We start from the raw sequence: 22,743 nt of genomic DNA on the forward strand, positions 1-22,743 counted from the left end.
GAGAACATGATGATAAAGAACAAGTAACCCAGAGTTTTAAATTAAGAGAAGCAGAGGAGAAGCAAGCTGAGTAGCAGACCTCCCTATCAGTTCAAGAGAGTGGTGGTGGTGGGGGGGGGGGGGCATATATTGGGGGAAAGGGCTCATTAAGCACCACTAGTTCAAGAGGAAGTCTCTGCTGAGTTGACAAAAAGTCAAGTTGAGTCTTTTGAAGTGCTCTGTGTGACTGCCCACCAGTAAGGCACTTTTTTTTAGTTTCTTTCTCAACTTCCAGTCTTGGTTGATTGTCAGCAAATAGACTTTATTTACCATTGAATCAGATAGCAGGAGCTCTACGTCTGACTTTTTGAACTTCTGTGTGAAGCAAACATTGTAGTAGAATTGGAATGAGTACAAGTGGGAGTTGTTGCTTTCATCAATCATAATTCAGAAAAGAAGTAACAATTGACTTTTAATATCAATCACATGTTTAGGTTCCAGGATTAACCATCTAGGACCCATAGTGACCCATAGTGACCAGCTGCTCTGGAGAATCCCATAATGGTTGTGGCTGGCAGTATCATGTCACAGGTCAACCAGACCAGGCTGTTTGCACCATATACATGCATTTGTAAACACTAGATTCCTTACTACGACAAGGCAGTGGAACTTCATTTGAAGTTTCAGAGACATTATACTTCTAAAGAAAGCTGCTCGATTGATAGTGTCTATGGTAATGCATTGTGATACGAATCAATAATTCAACGAGCAACACTGCAGAAGATTAGATGAAGATGTCTTAGTGAGTGAAGCATAAAGTAAAGATCACTAAAAGAAATACCCTGCAACCTATTAGCTATTAGCTGGTTGTGCTGGTTCCCTACAAACCAGCTATCTTGCTGCTAGATGAAAACTTTTTAGATTTTCCTCTGCTAGTTAGTTAATGAGATAGCTAATGATACAAATACAAATTATATCATCAGTCAAATTTGAATATGGTGTACAAGTTGGCATACAATCTAACTGAATGCTAGAATTCTGCATTGGTAATAAGGGTGGCATTGTGTCAGTAAATGGATCTCTGTTAGAGCTAAATGTGAGGAGTGGTCTAGCATGCCACTTTACTTCTTCCGTGGCTGATAACAGTTTGCCGAACATGATGGATGAACTTTGACTTAAATTGCCCTAAAGTTTTATTTTTACTCTGTTTTTGAAGGCTGGATGAAAAAAGCTGATTCACTGCCTTTGGAGTGCTGATTTTGTTCTGTGCAAAGCCGATTCAAGGAAGGACTCATCCATCCTAGCACCTTCTCGTGTACTGCAATGGAATGGTAATTAGTTCAGGAGAATGGCTGGACTCAGTATGACTAAGCTATCAAATTGGTGTGTACATTCCTTTTACAGTTCGCTGGCAACTTGCGATACACCATTATACACTTAATATCACAGTTAAAATCAATTACTTTGTTGATCTTTTGATTTTCTGTCACCTGTGATAATTGAAGGGACTGTACGGCACAGGAGCTTTAATGAAAGCACTAATAGCCATGACTCATGGGCAAATGCATTTTACACACCTGAGGAGGGAATACCAGATCAGAGTGTTGTGATAGACAGGAACAAGAGAAATCAAGAGCAAACGTCAATTTCCTTAAAACCAAAGTGGAAAAAGAAGAGATGACCTTCAGTAACATTAGAGGAGATTTCAAACTATGTAAAGAGTTTTAGATGTGCTTAATTGATTGTTTGTGCAACTCTACACTGGTGATTTTCCTCTGTTCTCCTTGTCCAGTCAGTCCTGAATGTCACACAGTGTGCGGCAAAATACAGAATATTTATATTGTACTTCATGCATATTTTTAAGGTACATACAAATATAAAAATATTAATATTGTGTATCCATTTATGGGAAAAAATACATACAGATACACACACACACACACACACACACACATATATATATATAGGGGCTGCTAAATATATATACTGATGTGTGCATATACAGCTGTTATGTGTGCACTTCAGTGGAATCAGTCATTGTGATTAACTTCATACAGTCTTTTTAAAGAGAGGCATCTGTGCTGATGACAAGTGTTTGGTGACAACATTTCAAAAAGATAAGACAACTCTTTTTTTTCCTCTCCAATTATTTGGAAATGTGTGAATGCTTTACTTCAGAACAGTACGTAACTGCACGTAGAAATATGAAAGTGCATCCCACTAGTGCTGAAACTAAATTGTCTGACAGGGAGTCACATATTGTTACAGTATATTTTTTGTACACAGTTCTGCCATGTCATTCACTTGGTTTTTACGAAGCAATATCCAGTCACAGCCAGGTAATTCTAAATGCATTCAAACATCTTGGCAACCACAGTATGCTGTAATAAAATAAATCCATGCCATGTGTAGTACAAAGAAAAATAAAAGGGTCAAAATTAACTAACTGCATACAGTACAAATGTAACCAATGCCGGAAATGGAGCAAATGAGCTAATGGAGGCCTGGCCGTATATGAAAGCATGTCAGTTACTTTTTAGGTATTTTTTTATGTTGTATGATATATGGCGCCATGCTGTGTTTACCCACATACCGGGAATAGAGCATAAAATTTTCCCCCATGGGTACAATTTAAAACGTTTTATCCCTCACTGTTAAATTTCAGCTGAGAGTAGTGTAGGGTATGGCCCTTCCTCTTTCTTCTCCCTTCCCTCAGAAAACCTGTGTGAAGACTGCAGCCATGGCCGTGGTTGCCTTTGAAAGGCAGGGTGGAACAGGGAGCTCCCCCTTGCTGAATAAACTTTACTTGGCACAGTGTAATCTTAAGCGGCAGTTGCCAGGGGCCGGCCAGCTGATTCCTAACATCTTGTTTCGCGGGTGGCCTGGCCAAAGCCCAGATCACTGGCTTGGCAGAGAGGGAAGCACAATAGCAGGAGAGAGGGAGTGTGAGCTTAGCCCGATCATCAAAGCCACCAAACTGAAAAGCAAAGCAAAGACTCAGACTCCCTCAGCTCTGGCCCATGTGGCTCTGGCTGGTGCAGACGGTTGCTTAGCATTATCTGAGCCCAGTTTCTGCGCCGCTAATGGGCTCCCGGTGACTATTACTAAATCGGCTGGGACTGTTCTGTCTCATCTCCGGTTTCCCAGTGGAGGATCTTCTTGACCTTTTAGCTATTTCTTTTTTACCTGCAGATATTAAACCTGATGGCCTGGGTAAGCCTGTGGAATTTGCTCAATTTGATAGAGATCTTAGCCTTAGAAGTTGTTATTTTTAATCAAGCTCGAGATGAGTAAAAGATGTCACGTGCAAAAGCAAAAGTCATGAATGACCATCGAGATGCATACGGGGCATGCCTGTGACCTGGTTGCTAATAGGTTTGGCATCCCTTGGATTCATGTGTCTCTTTCTCCTGTTGGGCTGAATTTCAGTTAATTTATTTGATCCATAGTTACCCAACATAGAGAGGCATGTTTTGCATTACTCCTGTGTATAGCTCACAATGCTGAGTTCAGCAGTTTCTACACTGTGCTATTTTGTTATCTGAGCTATTATTAAACATTTCTGGGAATAATGCCGAATTTAACAATGTGAAAAAAAATTATACTGTTTCAATAAACGCTGTGCCCATCACCTACTATTCTCACTGACTGTGCTTTGCTGAACAGCAACAAAAACCTTTTGCTGTGCAATTCTGCTGCATACATTTGGAATGATCATTTGTTCTTTGAATACCTTTCAGTAATAGCCACAGATTGCATTAGATTTCCCACTGCAAGCTGGAAAAAGACTGTAGCCTTATTACTTTGAGTGAAGTTGTCTGTATTGTGACAAACTGTTCCATAACTTGTCAGTTGCATGCTTTGAAACATGCAACTTGCATGGATCTCCACCAAATGACTGATGTTATTTAGAGGATTTTAGGAGAGAATGTACCGTCGCTGAAATCTGAATTCAAGCATAAAGAATCGTGTGAAACATATTTTAATGTGGAGGACATATTTTATTCGTATCATCTTTGTATAACTGACTGTTGAAAGTGTTTATTGTGTGTCAACCTGACACCTTGATCAATTTAGATTTTTTAGATTCGTTTTTTTCCCACCTGATCTACACAACCTGCCAGTTTATGTTGGATGGAATCTACCTGTGTGCAACCGATTAACTGTTTAGATTGAACACGTGTTTTTGTGAGGTCCCACGCTGGACATTCAGTACAAGGAAATGGGAGGTCAAATGAACTTTCCCAAAGACTCAAGAGAAAGAGTTGTGGACAGACACAAATCTGGGGAGGGATATGAAAAATTTCCAGAGCTCTGTGTTTCTCATAAAGCGCTGTGACTTCAATTATCAGGAAGTGGAGGGAACACAAAACTACCCAGAGTCTTTATTGACCAGGTCATCCTCTAAAACTGATCAGTCATGGAAGAAGGGCATTGGTCAGAGAAGCAACCAAGAGGCAGAGGACAGTACTAAAAGATCTATAATGTTCCCTGACTGAAATGGGAGAAACTCTGAATCAGACAAAAATTGCTCAGGTAGGGTGGCAAGGAGGAAGCCAAACCTGAAAAAATGTCATATGAAGTCCTGTTTAGAGTATGTAAAAAACATGTAGGAGCCTCTCAGACAATATGGCAAAACTGTTGTATGATGAAACAAAAATTGAGCTGTTTGGCCTTAATGCTAAACACTATGTCTGGAGAAAGAAGGGCACTGCTTATCACTCTGACAACACCATCCCCACTGTGAAGTAGGGTGGCGGCAGCATTGTGATGTGGGCTTGCTTTTCATCGGCAGCGACTGATGGGCTTGTCGGAATTGAAGGAAAAATTGATGGTGAAAAATGTATGTAGATCCTTCAGTAAAATCTAGAACAGTCTGCAAAAGACCTTAAACTAGGACAGAGATTCGTCTTTCAACAGGACAACAACCTCAAACACAGAGCCAAAGCAATCCTAGAGTTGCTTAAAAACAAAAGTCACACTTAAACCCAATAGCAAACCTGTGGCAGGACCTGAATATTGCCATACATTGTGGTGTCTTTGTAATGTGCAACAACTAGAGCAGTGTTGTATGGAAGAGAGGGCAAAAGTTAACCCTGCAAAATGTGAAAAGCTTGTGAAAAATTACTACTTACCAAAGAACTGAGGCTGTAATTGCTGCAAAAGGGGGAGTAACTCAGCACTCAATGCAAAATAATTCAGCGGGTGAACACAGGCTGGATTTTCCTGTTTTATATTTTTCATTCAATTTTCTTTTTTAACAGAAATAATTTTCTTTCATTAAAGTGTTATGCATTTTTTGTTTATTGTGGGGAAAAATGTCAGTTCAAATCCATTAAACTTTCAGGTTGTAACACAACAAAATGTGGTAAGTTATTTATATATGATATGCTTGATGCACAAATTACCACTACATCATGCGATTTCTGTGTTGTTACCCAGTCAGCAGTGAACTACGAACTTCTGTGCATTGCATGACCTGTATAATGTTTTGCACAGAACTTAAGTGAAATGAAGACACACCTTTTATATTCATTGGAAGCTAATACTCTAAACACTAATTCCTCATTTGATTTATATAAAGTATATTGTCATCCTACCACCCAGAGGATCTTTCCCTAACATCAAACTTAAAGACAGAGAGGCAGAAATTATTATACCTCATGTAATTACTGGATGTATGAAATAATTATGAACCAATGGCATGGCATAAATAATGGCAGTAAGTCTATTCACCTCTTTCAGTTGTCAAGGTGCATATTATTAACACGATTGTGTGTACTTCAATGATATTGAAGTAATCTCATATTTTCTGTTCTAATATGTCATGTGTAACAAATGAATTCAGTGTGATATAAACATGTCTGAGCAGTGCGAATCATCACATCATTAGGATGAAAAAAGGCATGTTACCTGTGGAACTCATTATTTTCAAATACCAAGCATGGAGTCATAATATCCATGCAGCTAAGACTAGCATTACTGCATTATCCTGGGACTGACACAGATAAAACCAGGAGATTAACACACTTGTGTAAAGGGATAGGGCCAGTGTAGTAAGCCTTAATTAGTAGTAAGCTTACCATAAGTAAGCAACATAAAGCAAAATGAACACTAAAATATCAGAAAATAGCCCATGGTGCATGCCTTCATTGTGTAATCAGGGTCCTTATTTATGATACTTTTGTAATACATGTAGCAGTAATGTGCAGTAATGACAGCAATAATAACAACGGACAGAAATTTTATTTTTACTTCATTCAATTTTCTTGTGCATAATTCAGCACAGTACAAACTGTGAATGAGTCTGGTGCCGTGGGTGTCACTGGCCGTGATTGGGGTAATGAATGTTTGTTATTTCCCATAATAATGATTTCAATGAGACTCATTAGGAAGTTGAACAGTCCTATTAATCTACCAAACAAAATGTCAATGGCAGAGCTCCAGGTTATCATTCACTTTGAATGTAGAGGGTTTCTTTTTTATTATTTATTTGCTGCGGTTAAGTGTCCCTGGAAGTGTTCCTGACTCACTCATTGACTGAGTGATTGGCTCCCCCAGAGTAACCAGAATAACGGCAGTACCATTGTTTTACCACAAGATGGCACTAATAAGAGGACTCAGCAAAGTATTGGACCTTGAACAGTTTCTGTCAGTTGTTGTTTTTAAGATATATTGTTAGCATTCTGTGCAGTCATTTTGATTGTATCTTGTATGTGTTTGCCTTATGTGCTTATGTGTGGAATTATTTTTAAACAAAAATATAACTGATTCATAAACATGCCTGTGTTTATTCTAAGATCAAAGGAAATTATTTGTACTTACTGATTTCTTTTACCATGTTCCATTTGACTCATTAAATTTCATTTGTCTTTTCAAATTACCAGATTAATCTTTGGGGGGGTCAGTTAGGATTAAGTACAAACCTTGGGAACAATTAGTGAGCAGGTTTCCGTGGTCAACATCCATGCTGAAAGGGTTTTAAATACAAGACAAATGGTTGTACTCATGTAACTTAACAATGACATATGTCCTGTCCTAAACTTAATAGTCTACTCTACCCCTCAACTTAATCTTAACTTCTACCCCAAATTAACGTTCCATACTTCAGGTGATGCAGCAATGGATAGCAATGGAGATTCACCTATTTTGTTAACACAGTACTCATTTTACCATGTTGAATTAGTCTGTGGCCTTTTTGACATGACATATGGCATGTATGGTACTTTTCCAGTTTATTCAGACTCCTGCTCTGTGCAGTACAACACTTGCAATTACTCCTGTAGTCATGCTGAAAAAAAAAAATCATGGCAAGCCATTGTGTACTACATGACATTATTGTCATTAAGCAGATGCTCTTATCCAGAGCAACTTACATAGGTTACAGTTTTATCCCTTGATACGGATGGATATTTAGTGAGGCAGTTGTGGTTTAAGTAACCTGCCCAAGATTACAAAGCCTGCTCTGTGGCACTACGCCACACCGCTGCCCAAAATCCTTCTGTCTGCACAGGTGACCCTCGTCATTCATGCACAGTTCCACATATTTGTGCTTGGCAGCACTCCCTGTTCCTACTTCGCTGTGCCAACACCCACACTCATACTTTTATTTTACATATTATACGTCTTTACTGCCGCGTGCGGGTGAACAAGTCCAGATGGACAGGTTGTTTTTTTCCTTTCAGACTGCCAAACTGTGGTGTTATGAAACTCAAAGGAATACCGCTTTTTAAATGCAGTTTGGGCATATCCTCAAATGAAAACTCTGATGCTTGCTTGTTATAGTTTGTGGGCTGGCTGCTGGCTCACTTGTTTTGTTCACCTCAATATGTTCCACTCCATTCGCTATTACAATATCTCATGAAATATCTTTAACAGAGATCCTTTTAGATTTAGCCAGGGTGAGGCTGTTATAGACTCCACTCCCGCGCAGCAGTTCTACTTTGACAAATTTGTTTGTGCTTTCTGGTTTTCCCTTTTAAAATTTAATTTTGTTAACGTTATGCTGTAAAGAGGTCTGGACAATAACAACTTTTCTGGTCTACCACTGAAACTAATCCTTGTCCACCACATCATTATGTGCATACACATATTAATCACTTTGTTTAGTGTTTTCTTTATACTCCCTTTTATCCCTTTTCAACCAGTCTGAAATGACCAATTGTACCACACTAAGCTGGCTTTTCTGCAACACTCTCTCTGTTGGTGCAGGACCATTGAAGATAGATGAGTGCAATCCTCTGATGCACTTGTATACAGGCAATGGCTGTTTTCACACTACAAGTCCCACAATGCACCATGGGGGACCACACACTGATTGGAAGATAGGCTCATATCAGGTGGCTCACAGGTGCCTCATAAGCCAGATGGTGCCACAGTGGTCAAATGAGCAGACCCTCGCTGATGAAACCCACCCTACCCCAGAAGAATGAAGCCAATTGTGTACCACCACAGACCCCTGGTCATTTTTAGCAAATGACAAAGTTCAGACTCGAACCCGGGACTCAGCCTGTGTGGAACAATGCATTGCTTGTATTATCAATACTTACGCTACATTAAACAGGCTTTTGTGGCAGGAATAAATCTTTGTGCATTATTTTATTATCAGTGGAGTACAGTGATCACAGAAGTCCCCGTTCTCAAGGTTCTCATTTATCATTTAGGGTAAATGACCTAAATGGCAAGGAGTCACTTGTTTATACTACTTTATTGGTATAAGATGGTAGTACATAACCAAGTGATGTTTTGCAGAAATATATGCATCTTTATTGTTTTGTCTTAGTTCATGGGGAAAAAGGTTCTGAATCAATATGATGCATTTTTTTAGGTAAAAAATAATAATAATAAAAAAAACCAAACATTGTAGCATAAGCATGCATTATGTTTACCATGCTTGTAAATGCAGTCAAGGCTCCATAAATAATTAAGGAAACATAGGGCAACATATTGTATTTAAAATGACATATTTTCATAATGTGGATGAAGGATCAAAGATTTCACAAGCTCAGTTTGCATACACTGTACTCAACATCTCGGTTCATACATGTTCCAAAGTAAGTGATGCTATAATTAAACATTAGCTATTAGCTCTTTTTATTACTTAACCAAGGGAGACACCCTCTGTACTAAACACGCTTCAGGGGCAGCCCAGTCACATGAAGTAAATCCTCGATTACACTAAATCTGTTTAATCAGGATTTGGCTTCATCAAAGACTGCTGAAAATGACTGTCACTACTATGGGCAAACAGCTTCACTGACAAACTAGAGCTCTCCATGTCTTGGACAGTACGAAGGTATTTGCAAGTCTTACAAGGACTAAAGCCAAGATTTAGTTTAACCGCAATGTTCTTTGACTGCATAGTTAATGACAAAGTATCCTCAGCCTTAATTCAAGTAGAAAATTGACTGGGGAAATGAATGAAATTGTGAATTGCTGAAACGGAAAGCATCCTTTGTCTTCAAAGATATAGTGAGTGAACTCAATGGGAAACGCAAATCATTACTCAGTTGAACTTAAGGGGAACTGTGTAACTACTGATAAATATTAACACTTTATTTAAACCCTCCCTTGGTTCAGCTTTTTTATCAATCAATTTATCTGTTCAGTTGTTTGATTCAGTGGAACAGAGCTGTCTCTTAAATGCATTTATGGTCATAAAGCTCTAATTTTCCTGGCTTCAGTGCCTCGGGAGGTTTTCTGAAAGAATGTCAGTATTTTACCAAACAATTATCATTTAACACATATGTGTAATATAGGCTTGATACTAAGTCGATGGCCCTTCTCGGACTGATTTATGAAGGCTTTCTAGATCCAAGCAAACTGTCCATCCTGAATGTTATTTTCTCATAGAAGCAACCTTGATGCCTTTAAAATGTAATATCAGTGTCTCTCTGTTGGGGAAAAAGTACAGTGGTCCTTTCTGCTTCTAGCACGCAGCAAAGTACTGCCATAAACCATAACTTATTTATAAAATGAAACTGTTCTGATCATTTTTATTTGAAATATGTTCTAAGCCTTTGCGTATGTAACAAATTTTTTTGCGATTTCATAATTTGAGGAAGAGCCCAGGCAGCGTGTTGGATTATCGCTAAATTGTTCACAAAACCAGAACTGTAGTTCCATCGTTCGGTTAGTTGGAGGAAGCACATCACCTGGAAGTGTGAAGAACACAGAAAATTGTGTAGAGTTCACAGTATAATGCACATTTAATTGACATCTTTAACAGAATTGCAGGTAATGATTTAACAGGACCAAGTCTTTTTGTATGATAAGAACTACTTCCATTATTTTGTCCACTGATCAATCTGTTGCCCATTTTGTCTTGTTACTTTGCCTATCCCTTTTTTTAACAGAAGTCCTAATTTGCCTTCAGCATTAAAGCAGGCTATAAGCTATATTTAAACACATAGTGAGGGGCATTATAAACTTACTGAATGATGGTGGCTCAGATATTTACTAAACAAAAAACAGGATACAGGATGCAGAGTGATTGTTTAGGCAGACAAAATTATCTACATGCAATGACATATTCAATCCATATTCAGATCAAAGGACATGAAATACCAAAGTGGGAGCAGCTCTGCTTTTTCAACGACTGTGCTCTTTTTTTATTTCTCTTTCTATGTCTGTCGCTGCTTCCGTGGGCCATCAGCATTATGAAAACATTGATTTTTCTCCCGGAAATCATATTCCGGTCTGTGGGAAGCGCTGCACACAGCTTAGCTAGCACGCTCAGTCGCATTCTGGATATGGTCGGGGTGATGCACGCACCGGTCCAGTGGATCCCCGAGGTGCTTTTTTAGGGTTCACGCTGGGTGATCATAACACACACATTGTTCCATTCCAGGAAAGCCTGGCGAATGCGTGGACCATGTTCCTGTGCATCAGTATGCGTGAATCCGAGGGCATCACTTCACAGCTGTATTATCATCAAGTTTAGTGTCACATTGAAGTTTTACCCATACACCCCTATAGATTGTACAAATAATTTCTTCACAAATTACTAATAAATATTAGTCATTATTTGCCATTCATTACTTTTTTCCACCTAGGGTTCAAGAAGAAAATGCAAAACAATCCAAAAAAGAAACCTTGGATGTTCAAACCAAGCGGTCACTTCATACTGTTCCTATTGTGTCAAGTGTTCATACACTTTCTTATGTAAGCAGCAGTTCAATCATGTAAGGTAATTGTGTAAAAAGTAGCGCCAAAATATCTGTTTGCCTTAATATTTCCCCAATTTTTCTCCAACTGTCATCTCATGTGTCTTTCATTTGGGCTCATGAGGAAAAAAAAAAATCAGCGTTTTCCAAAAATGAAATGTGACGTGGCGGCTCTGAGGTGGACTGTCACTCATGGTCCTTTTTAAAGACATGTCAGAAGTTCAGGACGGAGGTCATCTGCTCCAAGGGCTTATGTTAATGGTGGCATCACTCCATGCTTTCACGGTCAGTTACATGTGTCACATTGAATTACATAGAGCCTCTCGCAATTCGTTTATCGACCATGGCCGCTTTGGCTCTCTGCAGATATGGAGCCATGATTTAAGAGCAGTAAATGCACTAATGGTGGATTAAACTGATACAGAATCTAATTTTGTAAAGACATTTGAGATAAAAAAAAAAATAATAATAATAATAATGGAAATGGTAGTATTCTGTTGAATGATTTACTGAGCTGAAGAACATTAAAGGTGTTTCGGACCACTGGCAACATTACTTGTCCTAAACTCTCTTTTCATTTAAAAGTCTGGTATATACTATATAATAAATGACCTATTATTTGGCAATTTCATAGCAAATGAGTCATTTGCTCTTTGTGCATGTATTGTAAATTACTATTATTATTATGGTATTGAACTGACATCATTCACAGGTGTATTGAAAACAATTGATTACAAGTATATGTGCACTTTAACAGTAAAAACATCTAACAACAAATAAACATTTAATCAAAAAATAAGTTAAATCTTTTATGTAGCCTGCCATTTATGACAAAGCTACTGTTGATTTAGAACTAAGAGGGGAAACAGCATTCATCGTCAGATGTATTTCCAGGTCTCCCCACAATGGCTGAAAAGTTGTCATTTAGTGTATGTTTTCCTCGAGAGGCCATTGATAATGAATAATTATGTGAGAATGTGAATGGTAATGAGGGCACATTATTATAATGGCTCGGCCGCTCTCCGATTGCGCAGCGGTGGTGTATTTACCCTGGCGGCGTCTGTTTTGCAAGGGGCAGCCACCCCACTTAAAGGGAGCTCATTTTCAAATCTGTCCCCGAGTGGGTACTGTGTGAACAGCTTCCCTGAATGTCACCAGCGGTGCGGCAGGCTGTCACCGTCCCACAGGATTCCCACCTCCCACAGGGGACGGAATTAACAGAGGCTTCTCTCTCTAGCCCACGCGCCAGATGTTTATTCAAATGAGAGATGTGCAGATTTACATATCAATGGGATGGGTAAGTCATTACAGGCGGCTCATATGAAACGGCCTCACAGACAGTGTTTGTTTTGTCATGCTAATGCTCCTCCTGGAAGTGGCATATGCGGTCGCCCTGGTGCAATCGCTGTTTTGGCTTTTTTTTTATCTTATCACTTCCTCTATAGCATATTAAATAAGGTTCTTTGACTCTTCTCTGACTAAACATTGATTGCATTTTATTTGTTTACTTGAAAATGAATCATTATTACTTTCTCCGTGCCATAACATAACAGGCAACAGATACAATCATATCTTTCTTTGGGAAATGTGTTTTACAAATGCCAATAACTTTGTGTATGCTCTCTCTTTCCATATATATGTGTATATATACATACATACATACATACACATATAGTGTATACAGAGTTATTGGCATTTGTAAACCATGTATGTATGTATGTATGTATATTGTTTTCTGATATTTGTCACTGGCTATCATTCTCTAAGCCGTTTGTATCCACCAGTAATCGGCAGTTTAGTGGAATGCCTCCAGTGAAAATGTTGGTGGACTGCACTTAAAAGGAAATCATTATTGCTTAATTAGTGCAAAACACCACCGATAACGTAAAGCCATGCCTAATGACATATTGATGTGCGCTGTGGTAACACATGACCGGGGAATAGGAAAAATACGAACGAGAATGGGAATGTTGTCCTTCACCGTGGAAATCCCCTCAACATCATATATCATGAAACACCGATTTATTTAGTCATAATCCTCTCTGAGGAATACAACGCTAGACTGAACAAGTGCATAATTAATTTTTAATTAAGAGTAATATTCAACACATTGATTATATGTATGTTCTGAGAAGTACATAGCCTTAGGCATAAATGGTGTTTTCCGTATTAGCTAAGGTTATGGTTTTCCGCAAGGGAGTCATTACAATCTAATTTTGTGCATTAAAGCTGGTAATAGAGGTCATCTCTTGTAGCTGGCTAAAGACATTTTATCTTTCTCTAATGTTTACATGTGATTGATCTGCGTTCATGGAATATAGCCACACGTTGTGTTCCACTCTGTCCAAGTATAGTTCCAGTTATATTGTTCCCTACAGAGCACTACATGTCATATAATCCCTGGGGAAGGAGATTGAGATATGTAAAATACTTTCTGAAGTATCTTTCAGGCAAGAGTTTGTATCCTCATTCTTCATCATGTTCTGTAATGTCAATTGTCAGTTCTTGCTATTATATTCCTCTTTAGACCCGTGTCCTACCGGGCGACACTTACGAAACAGCCACTCATTGCATGCACTCATGCACTTCATTGCAGCAGTGTATGTTCTGAATGCGTTTTCGTTCGCTCTGTATTGTCCTCCCGCTTAGAGCTAGCACTGGTATTAGGATCCTTGAAAATTGCTAGCGAGCGGGTTAATTTGACACGTGTTAGAGCCGGGCTACTGCAGAATCAGAGAAGCCAAGCCTGACACACAACACGAGTTTTGAAATAAAGAAGCTGTGAGTCGCCGCCTCAGGATGTGGCGACAGTTTGGAAGCCCGGCTCAGTGGTCATTGGTAAAGCCCTTTTAAGGCTGTGAATCACTTCATTCCAGGAAGCGCATAATTTGCTGATTCTGTCTACTTGGCAATGTCTGTCCACTCATCGTGCCTCTGTTGTTTGTAAGCTGTTTGCAGACAGATTAAATAAGCCCTCCCTCTCTTGCCACAGCTTAAGGTACATTCCAGCTAGGCAAGGAATAGCTTACTACATCTGTTTATGGTTTAGTGTCGGCCTTAATGCAGCTCTCAACTTCTGTGTGCATTTTTTTGGCTCAATGCTCTTCTTGTTTGCATTTTATTTTTCTTTTTGCATAGCTGTGGTGTGCTGTGTTTATTTCTATTATAGTTTATAAGGTTGTTTTTTTAGCCTGTTTTTGCACATTGCATTCTTATGGAATGGTTATTGTTCCATGGCAGTTTGTAGTCCATTGTTGCTCCTGATACTCTGCTCTGAACAAATTCGGTGGAAAAAGCGAAGCTGTTACACATCCACTAGATACTTGTAGGGTGCACAGAAGAGCAGTTATTGTCACTTGGGGGACCCGACACACCCACGACCTGACCGAGGAGCGATTTCGGTGCAGGCACACAGAATTTCTCCAAGAATCAACGTGAAGGAGCAATAAAGACAGCCAGATCGCTGCTAAAATGATAGACCGTGTAACCAGGCTTTACCTAGATAATGGCCATGTGTGGAAATGGAATGGCAGCCTGTGTCCTTTGTATTGCGATGTGTGTCTGAAGTGGGCTTGGTTATTGGTGCTGCACTGCGGAAAAATCACACCACAGAGAGGGCAGCAGTGTTTACCTGACATCTCCTATGGCAGCCTGAAATGTCTGCAAAGGTCAGATAAAATTATGTGAGTCTCCATTGACAATTATGCTATTCAGCAGCCACCTTCTTCTGCGGACTCTCTTTTGCACCATAATGTCCTTGTTTTCTGAATGAGTACACACTGCTTGCTTCTCATTGCACAGAGAGTGCCACTCAAAGCATCTTCCAAAACTGTGTATTATCTTCTGTGTGCTGCATTGCGCATGTTATGTGTGGACAAATTTGGCATCAGGATTTTAGTTGGTATTTCACAGAGTGATAAGCTTCCCCCTTATTTAAAATCAGACTCCGCTATTGTAGGGTGATGTGTTTTCTGTTTGAATTTTGATCTTGGATTCATTTTGATTTCATCATTTGAACTACACTGGCCACACATCACCCAGTAATTTAGCAAGCACCTACCTTTATCAGCTTAAAGATATAACAATTCTATACAGGCTGTAACATGCATTGTTGCAACTAGCTCATTAGTCTTATATTTCTTCCTCAGTGGTCAATTCACTGATGGAGAATTGAGTTCTGCGGGCTACCTTCAGTTAATAAGAGGAGAGGAGAAAGCAACAGAGAATCTTCTACAAAAAAATAATTTTATTCTCTGCTGTTCATCTCCTCCAAACTGAGATGACCTGATATTCTTTCCAGGAGTAGAAATAACGTGTGGATTTCAGTGTGCCTACCACCACAGGTACGGCAATTTAACGGCGAGGTAGTAAAGACAGTCACAGAAAGGCAGACTTCCAGAATAATGTCGAACCGGCGGTCCTTCAGTAATGCCTCCAGGGCTCGTCTGTTCCACCCAATCTGCATTATTAGCGCAGCTCTCTGTGATTATCGTGGCAAATATTTAACTCGGACTCTGGAGAAGGTTATCTCCGGCATACCTAATGATTAAACATTCTGGGCATTAAGCAGGCGGTTATATTCCGCTGCCATGGTTGTTTATGAAGTGGAATTGCTCCACACAGAGCGGCAGATTGAATTCATAAAGGAAATTAGATCCACGACCTTGAAGATGCTACTTGTACAGTGGCTCATGTCGCTGTTACAGTATTAGCCCTAGCATCTCAGGCTAGTGTTAGGACCCCTTTTCAATATCCAAATGCATTTTAAAGAGAACGCGGGAATACTTCAATAGAATTTTCAGTAAGAATGTTTAATTTACTGTTGTATGACATTGTTTTTCATGTAAATACTTTAAGATGATGAAAATTTAAAATTCTATAATCTCTGCCTGATGTCATATCTACAGGCTTAGACTCTGAGATAACAACGATCTGGGATACACAGAATAACAGTCTATGTCTAATATTGTCTGCTTGCAGTTATAGCTGCTTAGGAAAGTTTTAGGCCTCCATCTTATTATTATTTTTTTTTTTTATTTGTGCAAACATGCTTACTAGACACGCAAATCCCTTATCTGTCACTCATCGGTTTGTGAGAAAGCCTGAAGCTAAAACCACAGCTTGCAGTTTTGCAGCTTGATGGGGGAAAGAGAGCTTTAAAAATTAAGCAAATTACTTCAGAATAATCAAACCAGTCATTGTTATAGAAAACACAATCATTTCTTGTGTTTTCTCCCCAGTTGCTTAGTATACAATACAAAAATATTAAAACAAACAAAAGTGATATACATGAAAATGGTAATGGCATTTGTTTTGAATATGACTAAGGCTACATATGACATTTTGAATATGACTAAGAAGCTATTGTGCAATGACTTTTGTCATTTTTTTGACTTGGGTTTAATTATGCAAGAATATTCTGCATAAACCACTTTCAAAATGCATTTCATGCAAAGTCTGAACTTTGTGTGCATCTGAGGCAAGGCAGAAGCAAGTTTATTTTTGCTTCAGAACTCATAGCAGTTGCTGTAACAAGCATAATCTTGCCGGGGGTATGGAAACGTGGCCAAAATGTGCATCTTGACAGAATGGTGGCATTCCCTTTGATGGCTTACGGAACCTGTCGTGTCCCATCTGTCTGCTTGCAGTGCCTCCGCAGTTCCTGAACTACCCCTCCAACTTGTACGCCTACGAGAGCACGGACATCGAGATGGAGTGCGAGGTGACCGGGAAGCCCCCTCCCGCCGTCCACTGGGTGAAGAACGGCGAGGTGGTCATCCCTAGCGACTACTTCCAGATCGTTGTAAGTGGGGGGGTGGGGGGGGTCTTAGGGACGTATGGCACACCTCCCGGGGCACGAGATTAGGGGAACTTTGAGCTGTTTCAGTTGCATCTGCAGGCAAATTATCTGAGAAGAAATGAACATCAAGATGATGTACATACAGATTTACATCAACTTAAAAAAAGGAAAAAAATCAAGATTTCAGTTATGTGAATTATTGCGCATAATGTTGTCCCTTGCACTATGTTGTGTTATTTATGTATAATTTTCCTCACTTTTTTCACACAAAAAGTTCAGTTGCAATCATAATAAACATGTAGAGGTAAGGAGAACAGGGAAACAAGATTCATAAGACAGCAGATCAGCAATATACCTACAGTAGCACAAACAGACAGACAATATACCGTAATACCAAGACAGGGGAACAAAATAAAACAAAAGAAAATTCACTGACATAAAGAACAGCATTAGCAACCATCTCCTGTCCCTATATAACCTAATAAGAACACGTGACAGACCTTCAATCTGCAATCCTGTTGCGCTGAAGGATGTTTAAAATTGTTCCCTGCAGGGTGGGAGTAACCTCCAGATTCTCGGCCTGGTGAAGTCGGACGAGGGCTTTTACCAGTGCGTGGCGGAGAACGACGCTGGCAACGCCCAGGCGATGGCGCAGCTCATCCTCCGGGAGCCAGGTACGACACGGCCCGACCTCTGCCCTCCTGACCCATCGCTCCGCCGGCCCCATCACCGCCATCTGTACCCCCCCATCACACACGCCCCCTCCACACGGCGCACCCCCTTACACACGGCCAACGGGGAGGTCAAAGGTCAGCCGCAAGCAGAGCTGCAGCACGGAGCTCACACGGGGCGGGTTTTTTTGGGGGGGGGTGGGGGGGGTGGGAGCGCACGGGTGATGGCAGATGTTTCGTGACACTCCGCGCAGAGAGGCCAGATGTGGCCCCCCTCCGAGAGTTCAGCAGGTTGGAACGATTCAGGCCACTCAAGATTGCTTTTGCTCCCCCCCTTCCCTCGCCGCCCCCACCCTGGGGCAACCGTGCTGCGCTTTTAAAGAGCTTAGCGAGCAGGATGCGAGCATCGATTTCATCAGCGCTAAATGAACGGGTGGCTAAACGTTCTCCGTGAGGAGGGAGGGACGGGGGGCTCCGTCTGGCCAAAAGGCTGCAGGTTAGGACCGAGAGTGCCACTGTCTGGCGCGCCGGGTGGGAAATCCCAGGCTAAGAATTAGCGCAGGGGAGCAAGCCTAAGATCCGGTCTTCACCCCCAGGGTGATTTGGCGCAGGGTCGCTTTGCGTGGAGCATGACGTTTGCGTCGCGTTGCCGCGGTGACATCAGGCGCACCTGGCGTGAGGGGAATGTGAACATCCGAGAACAGCCCCGACTGTCTCCTTGAATCATGGACAGTGTCTGTTCCCAGATTGTCTCGTTCGGCTTTATTCAATTAGACGCCCCCCCCCGGGGTATTCCACACACACTCTCTGACATGGTGGCAGGGACTGCTCTGAAGGCACACCCTAAAAGAAAAGAGCTGTCTGTGTGATTTGATCTGTGGAGCTTTTTTGTTTATTATTATATAGACGTGTTGAGGTAGCGTGGATCCACTCCCCCACAGCACGCATGATCAAATCTTTCCACCTCAATAGTCCCCACCTTGATTGCAATGCCTGGGCCTTATCTAATACAAAAGCCTGCTTGGTCGAAATGTGAGTTACTACCACCGAAAATTTCACATCTTTATGTATTTTTGTATGGCATGTTTAATTTCTTTTTCAAAATAAAAACAATATGTGAATGTTACGTTACAATATAACACGTTACAATGTAAGACTACCTAAAATTCATTATTTATTTTTAGAGATATTCCACTTTTTGCTTTCATTGAATTGCCCCTGGCAATTGAATCTACAGATATATATGGTTTTGTGTTTAATATCGATGTGCATAAACTTGTTAGTTGTCTGTTTTTGTGCTGTTAAATTTGGGGAGGCAATAAACTGGGATTAATTTGTGAAAATAGCTTTTATTATAGTGTTGCTATGGTTATGAGATATGTCATAATCAATCTTCTGCAACCTCATGCCCTTCTGCTGAAAACACAATTTAAAACACTCTCAGTCCCTCTCAATCCCATAGAAAGGTATTAACATGTTCTTTCTAAGTGTCAGACTGTTCCCAAGTAGGTGTTTCATACAGGTAAAAATAAAGACACTGTACTCTTTATAAGTGCAGGTGATATTTTTAGATCTACTATGTGTACTCTCATTCTTTTTAAGAAGGTTTTATTAAAAGTATTTTTTTTTTTGTTCTGTTCAAAATGTATGTTAAACATTTCACTGCAGTTAAGTTGAACCAGTTGCGCTTAATAGACTGTGTCTGTACTTTGTGATTCAGGTGAAAAAAAACTCTGAGAACCAGTTAGAAGAGCAGTAGGAGTCCACTTTAACTGTCTGTCTCTCTTTGGGAAGGGGTGGATTAGGTGTTTTTATAATCACTGCTCAAACAGTGACTGTGCAATGACTGTGCAGATGACTCTTAAAGTTGTGCAGAACGATGGGAATCGCAGAAAGGTCAGACGGCGACGCTGAGTGGAGGGCAAACTCCCCCCGCAGGATTGGCCCTGCCCAGGGTGGGCCCGGCAGGTACCTGAAAACGCAACAGACTGTTCTCACTCTCGCCACACGTGGGCTTGGGGGCCTCTGAGTTGCCCCTGACGACGCCCGGCAATCCAATCCGCATTAGAGTCCCTGGATAATAGCCTCTCGTATCTCCTCTTGGTCCTGTCACCCCACAACAAAGGATAATGAAGTCAAAGATCTCCATCCAGCGTTATTGAGAGTAATATAGACCTGAAAGCTCACAAAAGGCAGCTTGAAAGCCTCTCTCAGCCCGGTGTTATTTACCTTTAGGAATGCGAAATGGCACGGCCACACAAAGGAGCATATGCTGCCACTGAAATAGCCACGCACTTCGGAATGCCACGGAGAATATTTCACAGAGCATTCCACCGAGGGGCGTACAGTATTTCACTAATGCGCGCCGAGCATGCAGCATTTGCTGCCCAGAAATTCCTGCAAATAAATAATAAGAATCCGATGCTTTGAGGATCATCAAAACGTTTCCGCAACATCTGCTGATGCATTTGATGTATAGCTTGGCTCGCTACCTTGTCCGTTCATTAGCGATGCAGACCTATCCCTGTGAAATCGTGGACATAAAAGCAGGCACTGCCGATACGGGAAATATATTTGTTTGATGCCGTTTATGGCTCAACCACATCAAGGTGTGGGGGGGGGGGGGACTTCGGAAACGTCCTGTTTTTTACCGGCTCGGTGTTCCTGCTCGTTATGCAATGTGATCAGTGGCCGCGGTTGTCGATAACCTGCGTCCGTCCCCGAGATGTCCGTCCCCGAGATGTCCGTCCCCGAGATGTCCGTCCCCGAGACGTCCCTCCGCTCCACATATTCTCAGGAGCGGAATAGATTTGATGTCATTAGCAGAGCTCTCGTCTACCTCTCCGTCCTCTCCGGCTGCCTGTGCAGTACGCCGAACCGGCCTGTTACCTCTGTGAAGCGCGCCGACCTCACCGCTGCGCTCTGCGGCCTCCGCTAGGGCGTTCTGTTGTGCTGCCCAAGCAGTTTCTGAAAGCAGAGTGTCCTCATGGCCTGCAGCATTTGCAAACCCCGGGGATGGCTGGGGGAATCAGACCCAAGCCATTCCATTAACACACACAATTCTGCAAAGTAATGCAAGCCCATTATAAGTAATCGTATTGATTTTGATTACTTTCTGCTCACATGCTGCAGAGAAAAAACAACAACAGCATAATACAAAAATAACCGGAAGGACAACACTGCGGCTCGATAATATCTGAAGAAATATCACATGGTGGTACGTTGCGGTGCTTTTGACGGCCTAACAAATGGAGAGACGAATGCCTCGACGAGACCATTTAAGTGAACATGCTAGAAGTTCTAGTGCATTTGTTTGATGAGAAAATAATTTGACTGGAGACAGTGTGTCACAGGCGCTTTGACGTTGGCATATCGGATGGGAAGACGAAGGAGTGGGCGGCAGGCTCAGTCATCCAATACGTTTGGTCGGACGGCGAGAGACGGCATCTGTCTCACCACTTCGGAAATGTGTGTTTATTATTCTCGTCCTTATTTGTTAATTTGGCAGATAGAGATGGATCCTGCAGAGAGCGGTGACTCACGGAGGTTTGGAAATTAAAGTGTGGGATGAAAAGGCGCGCGCAAAACGATCCGTAGCCTGCAACCGTGCCTAACAGGCAGCGCAGAGCGCCTTTAAATTCGCAGACCCTTAAGGGAAACTTCAACATCAGTCTTAACCATAAACAGCGCCGCTCAACCGTTTGATCAGCAGGTTAGCGGAGATGCTAGGATGCAGGTGATATTGGAGAAGGTGACTGTTCAGAGGGGGGTTGGGGGGTTTTGACTGACTCTGCTTGGATGGGGTTTTGGGGGGGGGGGGGGGGGGGGGGTAAAGCTGAGGTAAAGCATGTCTTTGGAGAGGTTCATCTTCAGCTGATGTGCTGTCATAGAAGAAGAGACAGCTACAAGACACTTCTGGATCCAAGAAAAAAGCTGTGTGTCAGTGGAAGAGAAAGAGAAAGAATTGAATACTGCCGCTGTTTAATATAGAGCTCATTCAGGCCAATTCAGGTAAGAGTACAAAGGCCTTAGATGTTGCACAATTTGTTTGTAGTTGTTTTCCAGACAAGCCAGTAATGTAGATAATTGTCCAAGCTGCTATTTGTGCTGTATGTGCATTTGGCTATGACCACAGATCCCATTGCTAACAGTGGTCATTTTGTGAAATGTGCTTTGGTGTTATGACACATTGAGGAAACAGCACAAAGGCATTATCTCAGCAGACCTGAAAATCTGTCCCTGCTTTTTTTTGTTTGGCCGGAGTTGGTGTGAAACTTTCCACAAACATGGAGACCAGGAATACCAAATTTCTCTTGAAACAGCTGTGCCTTCTTACGGATTCTTCCTCCCATGGTAACTTCCTAATGGGAGATTCTTATATTTATTGGGAATCCTTATCAGTGCAAAGCCTTTTGTATATCAGTTTTATTTTACCTACTTATTTAAAGTTCAGGGATGTATTTATATACAACAGTACTGTAGCCAGAAAAGAAATGCGGAATTGTCAAGCACTGTTGCCATTTTTTCATATTATGCTGTATTTCATCAGTAATGATACCAGAAATGTGATGTGAACTCTTGATGTACTGCACAGAAGCCTTAAGGGCTTTGGTGAAAATATCAAAGAGAAAGGGATATTGGGTAGCATTTTCTACTACTTTTGAATGGCATGTCCATGGATGATTTGGGCGAGAGGGAAATTGTTGTAGATATAGAGTCATTCTCAAGATGCTTTTCTAATTCCTGATTTTTCTTATATTGAATTTAAAATGTGCACCCCTGTACTGCCAGAAGTGGGGCTTTTCCCCCACTGTTGTTGGGATGTCATTCTTGTTTGCGGAGTCAGTTTAATTGAAGAAGAGTTGCATGATCTCAGAGGATTGTGTCCTGTTAATGATTAAGTTTACTAAAGATGAGATTACTGTTTCTTGTCAGATTGGTAATTCTTACCTTAAGTAAGTGTTTTGAAGGGGCAAAGCTGGAGTCATAATTTGCTGGTGGTGATGATTGTGGTGTCGGGGGGGTGGGTGTTATGCACAGTACATAGCAGCACCAGACAAAGAGCTGTCTGGCTCTGTGTCTGTTGAAGGAGGTATACATACTGTTGCTAAGAAATTAGCCTCTGCCA

At 41.1% G+C, this 22,743-nt stretch overlaps 1 protein-coding gene across 1 annotated transcript in view; it reads left to right on the forward strand.

Annotated features, from left to right (window-relative positions):
• Positions 1-22,743, forward strand: part of dcc (DCC netrin 1 receptor) — a 250,072-nt gene that overhangs the window by 132,509 nt on the left and 94,820 nt on the right. Inside the window, exons 6-7 of the mRNA XM_036529616.1 lie at positions 16,793-16,947; positions 17,498-17,618. Coding sequence (XP_036385509.1) covers positions 16,793-16,947; positions 17,498-17,618 — 276 coding nt within the window. The remainder of the gene's footprint in view (positions 1-16,792; positions 16,948-17,497; positions 17,619-22,743) is intronic.

This window comes from Megalops cyprinoides, chromosome 5, assembly GCF_013368585.1.
Source record: "Megalops cyprinoides isolate fMegCyp1 chromosome 5, fMegCyp1.pri, whole genome shotgun sequence".
Classification (NCBI taxonomy): domain Eukaryota; kingdom Metazoa; phylum Chordata; class Actinopteri; order Elopiformes; family Megalopidae; genus Megalops; species Megalops cyprinoides.